Below are 6,322 nucleotides of genomic sequence, written 5' to 3'. Positions count from 1 at the left end.
TCAGAAAATGTGCTCAGCTCGGCCTGAAAATGCATTTAAAGCAATAAAAACTCCAATTTTGAGTGTCACGCCTAAAGCAAAGGACTTATGCACACACTTCAACATGTATTTTGTTCAGGATGACCTCATGAAGCCTAAATGACAATTAATTTGAACACACAACTCATTCCTATGAAGATACATTCAAACTCAGAAAATGTGCTCAGCTATGCCTGAAAATGCATTTAAAGCAATAAAACTCAAATTGAGTGTCACGCCTAAACCAAAGGACTTAAGCACACACTTCAAGATGTATTCTGTTCAGGTTGACCTCCTGAAGCCTAAATGAGCATTAATTTGACCTAAGAACTCATTCCTAGGAAGATACATTCAAACTCAGAAAATGTGCTCAGCTCGGCCTGAAAATGCATTTAAAGCAATAAAAACTCAAATTTTGAGTGTCACGCCTAATCCAAAGGACTTATGCACACATTTCAACATGTATTTAGTTCAGGTTGACCTCCTGAAGCCTAAATGACAATTAATTTGATCACACAACTCATTTCTATGAAGATACATTCAAAGTCAGAAAACATGCTTAGCTCGGCCCTAAAATGCATTTAAAGCAATAAAACTCAAATTGAGTGTCACGCCTAAACCAAAGGACTTAAGCACACACTTCAAGATGTATTCTGTTCAGGATGATACCCTGAAGCCTAAATGAGCATTAATTTGACCACAAAACTCATTCCTATGAAGATACATTCCAAGTCAAAAAATGTGCTCAGCTGGGCCTGAAAATGCATTTAAAATAAATAAAACTCAATTTGAATGTCACGCCTAAACCAAAGGACTTATGCACACACTTCAACATGTATTTTGTTCAGGATGACCACCTGAAGCCTAAATGACCATTAATATAAATCACACAACTCATTCCCTTGAAGATACATTCAAAGTCAGAAAATGTGCTCAGCTCGGCCTGAATATGCATTTAAAATAAATAAAACTCAAATTGAGTGTCACGCGTAAACCAAAGGTTTTATGCACACATTTCAACACATATTTAGTTCAGGTTGACCTCCTGAAGCCTAAATGAGGATTACTTTGATAACACAACTCATTCCTATGAAGATACATTCAAACTCAGAAAATGTGCTCAACTCGGTCTGAAAATGCATTAAAAGCAATAAAATTCAAATTGCATGTCACGCCTAAACCAAAGGACTTATGCACACATTTCAACATGTATTTAGTTCAGGTTGACCTCCTGAAGTCTAAATGACCATTAATTTGATCACACAACTCATTCTATGAAGATATGTTGAAAGTCAGAAAACGTGCTCAGCTCGGCCCGATAATGCATTTAAAGCAATAAAAACTCAAATTGAGTGTCACGCCTAAACCACAGGTTTTATGCACACATTTCAACATGTATTTTGTTCAGGTTGACCTCCTGAAACCTAAATGAGCATTAATTTGACCATACAACTCATTCCTATGAAGATGCATTCGAACTCAGAAAACATGCTCAGCTCGGCCTGAAAATACATTTTAAGCAATAAAACTCAAATTGAGTGTCACGCCTAAAGCAAAGAACTTATGCACACACTTCAACATGTATTTTGTTCAGGATGATCCCCTGAAGCCTAAATGAGCATTAATTTGACCACACAACTCATTCCTATGAAGATACATTCAAACTAGGAAAATGTGATCAGCTCGGCCTGAAAATGCATTTAAAGCAATAAAAACTCAAATTTTGAGTGTCACGCCTAATCCAAAGGACTTATGCACACACTTCAACATGTATTTAGTTCAGGTTGACCTCCTGAAGCCTAAATGACAATTAATTTGATCACACAACTCATTTCTATGAAGATACATTCAAAGTCAGAAACCATGCTAAGCTCGGCACCAAAATGCATTTAAAGCAATAAAACTCAAATTGAGTGTCACACCTAAACCAAAGGACTTAAGCACACATTTCAACACATATTTAGTTCAGGTTGACCTCCTGAAGCCTAAATGAGCATTAATTTGACCACACAACTCATTTCTATGAAGATACATTCAAACTCAGAAAATGTGCTGAACTCGGTCTGAAAATGTATTTAAAGCAATAAAAACTCAAATTGAGTGTCACGCCTAAACCAAAGGACTTATGCACACTCTTCAACATGTATTTAGTTCAGGTTGACCTCCTGAAGCCTAAATGAGCATTAATTTGACCACACAACTCATTCCTATGAAGATACATTCAAACTAGGAAAATGTGCTCAGCTCGGCCTGAAAATGCATTTAAAGCAATAAAAACTCAAATTTTGAGTGTCACGCCTAATCCAAAGGACTTATGCACACATTTCAACATGTATTTCAGAATCAGAATCAGAATCATCTTTATTGGCCAAGTATGTAGAACACACAAGGAATTTGTCTCCGGTATAACACACTGCACTAGTATCATCGTAAACAACAAAATCATTGAACCATTTTAGAGTAACCACTAGTTTTGAAGTACCATTTTGTGGTGCAAGAAGAGTGACTGTCAGTGACTGTTTAAGGAGTTAATGGCTAGAGGGAAGAAGCTGTTTAAGTGTCTACTGGATTTGGTGCGCATGGATCTGTGGCGTCTGCCTGAGGGGAGTGGCTGAAAAAGGTGGTTGGCAGGGTGGGGGGGGATCCAGGAGGATTTTCCGTGCCCTTGTCTTGATTCTTGCAGTGTGCAAGTCCTCAAGAGTGGGTAGGGCGGTGCCAACGATTTTTTCTGCCGTCCTAACTGTCCGTTGAAGTCGGATTTTGTCCTTTTTTGTGGCGGCCCCAAACCAAACCGTGATGGAAGAACACAGGATTGATTCGATGACTGCAGTGTAGAACTGTCGTAGCACCTCCTGTGGCAGGCCATGCTTCCTCAGCAGCCTCAGGAAGTACATCCGCTGCCGGGCCCTTTTCAGGATGGAGATGGTGTTGACTTCCCACTTCATGTCCTGGGAGACTGTGATTCCCAGGAACTTGAAGGTCTCGACGGTTGACACAGGGCAGTTGGATAGTGTGAGGGGCAACTGAGGAGAAGAATGTTTCCTGAAGTCCACGATCATCTCTACAGTTTTGAGCGTGTTCAGCCCGAGGTTGTGTCGGCCGCACCAAAGCTCCAGCTGCTCCACTTGTTGGCGGTACGCAGACTCGTCGCCGTCTTTGATGAGACCGATGACCGTGGTGTCGTCTGCGAACTTTATGAGTTTGACAGCTGGATCTGTTGAGGTGCAATCGTTTGTGTAGAGAGAGAAGAGCAGTGGCGAGTGGACACATCCCTGTGGGGCACCAGTGCTGGTAGTGCGTATTGATGATGTTGTTGATCCCAGTCTCACCTGTTGTGTCCGTCCCGTCAGGAAGCTGAGGATCCACTGGCAGGTCGTAGGGGACACACCGAGGTGGAGTAGTTTGGGGGTGAGGAGTTCCGGGATGATGGTGTTGAAAGCAGAGCTGAAATCCACAAACAGAATCCTTGCGTAGGTCCCTGTGCTGTCGAGGTGCTCGAGGATATAGTGCAGTCCTATGTTGACTGCGTCTTCCACAGACCTGTTTGCCCGGTAGGCAAACTGGAGAGGATCCAGCAGGGGTCCAGTGACGTTCTTTAGGTGATTCAGCACAAGGCGTTCAAAGGACTTCATGACCACAGACGTCAGGGCGACAGGCCTGTAGTCGTTCAGTTCCGATGTTGCCGATTTCTTGGGAACTGGGATGATGGTAGACTGTTTGAAGCAGGATGGGACCTCACACAGCTCCAGGGATCTGTTGAAGATTTGTGTGAAGACCGGAGCCAGCTGGTCAGCGCAGACTTTCAGGCAGGAGGGGGACACTTTGTCGGGCCCCGGAGCTTTCTTGATCTTTTGCTGCTTGAAGAGCCGTCTCACGTCCTGTTCGTGGATCTGTAGTGGAGAAAAAGAGGGTGGGGGGCTAGGTAGAGTGGTTTCTGGTAGAGGTGGGTGTGTGTGGGAAATGGGGGTGTCCTTTTCAAATCGGCAGAAAAACATGTTTAGTTCATTAGCAAGACCCTTATTGTTCACTGTTTGGGGGGATGGCATTCTATAGTTAGTGATTGCTTTCAGGCCATTCCATACAGATGCAGAGTCGTTAGCAGAGAACTGGTTTTTCAGCCTCTCTGCATAGCTTCTCTTTGCGATGTTAATTTCCTTTGTCAATTGGTTTCGGGCATGTTTGTACAGTGCCCGATCTCCACTTCTAAATGCGGCCTCTTTCTCTTTCCTGAGTTGCCTGAGTTTGGGAGTAAACCATGGCTTGTTATTGTTGAAGGAGCAGAACGACTTCGTTGGTACACACATGTCCTCACAGAAACTGATGTATGATGTTACAGTGTCTGTGTATTCATCCAGTGTGCCCGTTGAAGTTTCAAAGACGCCCCAATCAGTGCAGTCTAAGCATTCTTGTAGAGCTAGCTTTGCTTCATCTGTCCATTTTTTCACAGTCTTAACAACCGGTTTAACACATTTGAGTTTCTGTCTGTATGTAGGTATTAAGTGGATTAAATTGTGGTCAGAAAGACCCAATGCTGCGCGGGCGACCGATCGGTATGCATTTTTGATTGTTGTATAGCAGTGATCTAGAATGTTGCCTTCTCTGGTGAAACAGTCTATGTGCTGCTTATATCTGGGAAGTTCACGGTTAAGATGTGCTCTATTAAAATCGCCCAAAATGATCAGGGGTGACTCTGGGTATTTTAGTTCGAGTTTGTTTACTTGTTCGGCTAGCGTTTGTATCGCCGTGTTAGCGTTAGCTTGTGGCGCAATGTAAACACCGACTAGTAAAAAGGAGGTGAACTCATGTGGCGAGTAGAATGGCTTGCAGTTTAAAGACAGCGACTCCAGGTCCGGGCTGCAGTGTGCGTCGAGCTTCGTGACATCAGTGCACCATTCTTCGTTGATATAGAAGCAAATCCCACCACCGTTCGATTTCCCCGATAGCTCCGTGTCGCGGTCGGCTCGGAGAAGGCGGAAGCCGGGTAGATGTAGCGCGGGATCGGGATGGCGGTCACTGAGCCAGGTTTCAGTGAAGCAGAGCGCAGCAGAACGTGCAAATGTTTTGTTGGTCTTTGTGAGGAGAAGAAGTTCATCCATCTTGTTTGGCAGAGATCGTAGATTAGCAAGATGGATCGATGGGAGCGGGGTTCGAAATCCGCGCTGCCTGAGCTTGACGAGCACGCCGGCTCGCTTCCCCCTCCTCGGGCGGCGTCTCCATGCTCCGTACAGCGCAGCCGCTCCGCTCGCGATTAGCTCCGAAAAACCTTGTGGATTTTCGTGTGCTGGTGAAAAAAGACCGAGCGTAGACTCCCCAATGCGCAGCAACTTTTCCCTCGTGTAAGTAAGCCGCTCAGGGTCGCCAAAAACAAACGAAAATGACAAAAACAGGGATAATACTACGGAGCGTGTGACCGAGGCTGCCATACCTGTCGGCGCCTGATGACGCATGAGCATTAATTTGATCACACAACTCATTCCTGTGAAGATTCATTCAAAGTCAAAAAATGTGCTCAGCTCGGCCTGAATATGCATTTAAAATAAATAAAACTCAAATTGAGTGTCACGCGTAAACCAAAGGTTTTATGCACACATTTCAACACATATTTAGTTCAGGTTGACCTCCTGAAGCCTAAATGAGCATTAATTTGACCACACAACTCATTCCTATGAAGATACATTCAAACTCAGAAAATGTGATCAACTCGGTCTGAAAATGCATTTAAAGCAATAAAAACTCAAATTGAGTGTCACGCCTAAAGCAAAGAACTTATGCACACACTTCAACATGTATTTTGTTCAGGATGACCCCCTGAAGCCTAAATTACCATTAATTTGATCACACAACTCATTCCTATGAAGATTCATTCAAAGTCATAAAACGTGCTCAGCTCGGCCTGAAAATGCATTTAAAGCAATAAAAACTCAAGTTGAGTGTCACGCCTAAACCAAAGGAATTATGCACACAATTCAACATGTATTTAGTTCAGGTTGACCTCCTGAAACCTAAATGAGCATTAAGTTGACCACACAACTCATTCCTATGAAGATACATTCGAACTCAGAAAATGTGCTCAGCTCGGCCTGAAAATGCATTTAAAATAAATAAAATTCAAATTGCATGTCACGCCTAAACCAAAGGACTTATGCACACATTTCAACATGTATTTAGTTCAGGTTGACCTCCTGAAACCTAAATGAGCATTAAGTTGACCACACAACTCATTACTATGAAGATGCATTTAAACTCAGAAAACGTGCTCAACTCGGCCTGAAAATGCATTTAAAGCAAAAAAACCTCAAATTGA

The 6,322-nt window shown here is 43.1% G+C and overlaps 1 protein-coding gene across 1 annotated transcript; it reads right to left on the bottom strand.

Moving 5' to 3' along the window:
* Positions 1–577: 577 nt before the first annotated feature.
* Positions 578–5,172, bottom strand: LOC127604961 (uncharacterized). The gene is made up of 3 exons (XM_052072400.1): positions 3,559–5,172; positions 3,287–3,462; positions 578–588 (listed from the first exon to the last, which is right to left on the bottom strand). The coding sequence occupies exons 1-3, from the start codon at positions 5,112–5,114 to the stop codon at positions 578–580; spliced, it is 1,743 nt and encodes a 580-aa protein (XP_051928360.1). The 5' UTR covers positions 5,115–5,172.
* Positions 5,173–6,322: the final 1,150 nt, after the last annotated feature.

This window comes from Hippocampus zosterae, chromosome 7, assembly GCF_025434085.1.
Source record: "Hippocampus zosterae strain Florida chromosome 7, ASM2543408v3, whole genome shotgun sequence".
Lineage (NCBI taxonomy): Eukaryota > Metazoa > Chordata > Actinopteri > Syngnathiformes > Syngnathidae > Hippocampus > Hippocampus zosterae.
This window is presented reverse-complemented; position numbering and strand designations above follow the sequence as displayed.

What these genes read in the sequence shown, in the direction of transcription:
- LOC127604961 (XM_052072400.1), bottom strand. Translation starts at nt 5,114, where the DNA reads ATGGATGAACTTCTTCTCCTCACAAAGACCAACAAAACATTTGCACGT. An exon ending in TTTGCCTACCGGGCAAACAG is followed by an intron (nt 3,463 to 3,558) that starts GTCTGTGGAAGA and finishes TGTGGATTTCAG; the next exon opens with CTCTGCTTTCAACACCATCA.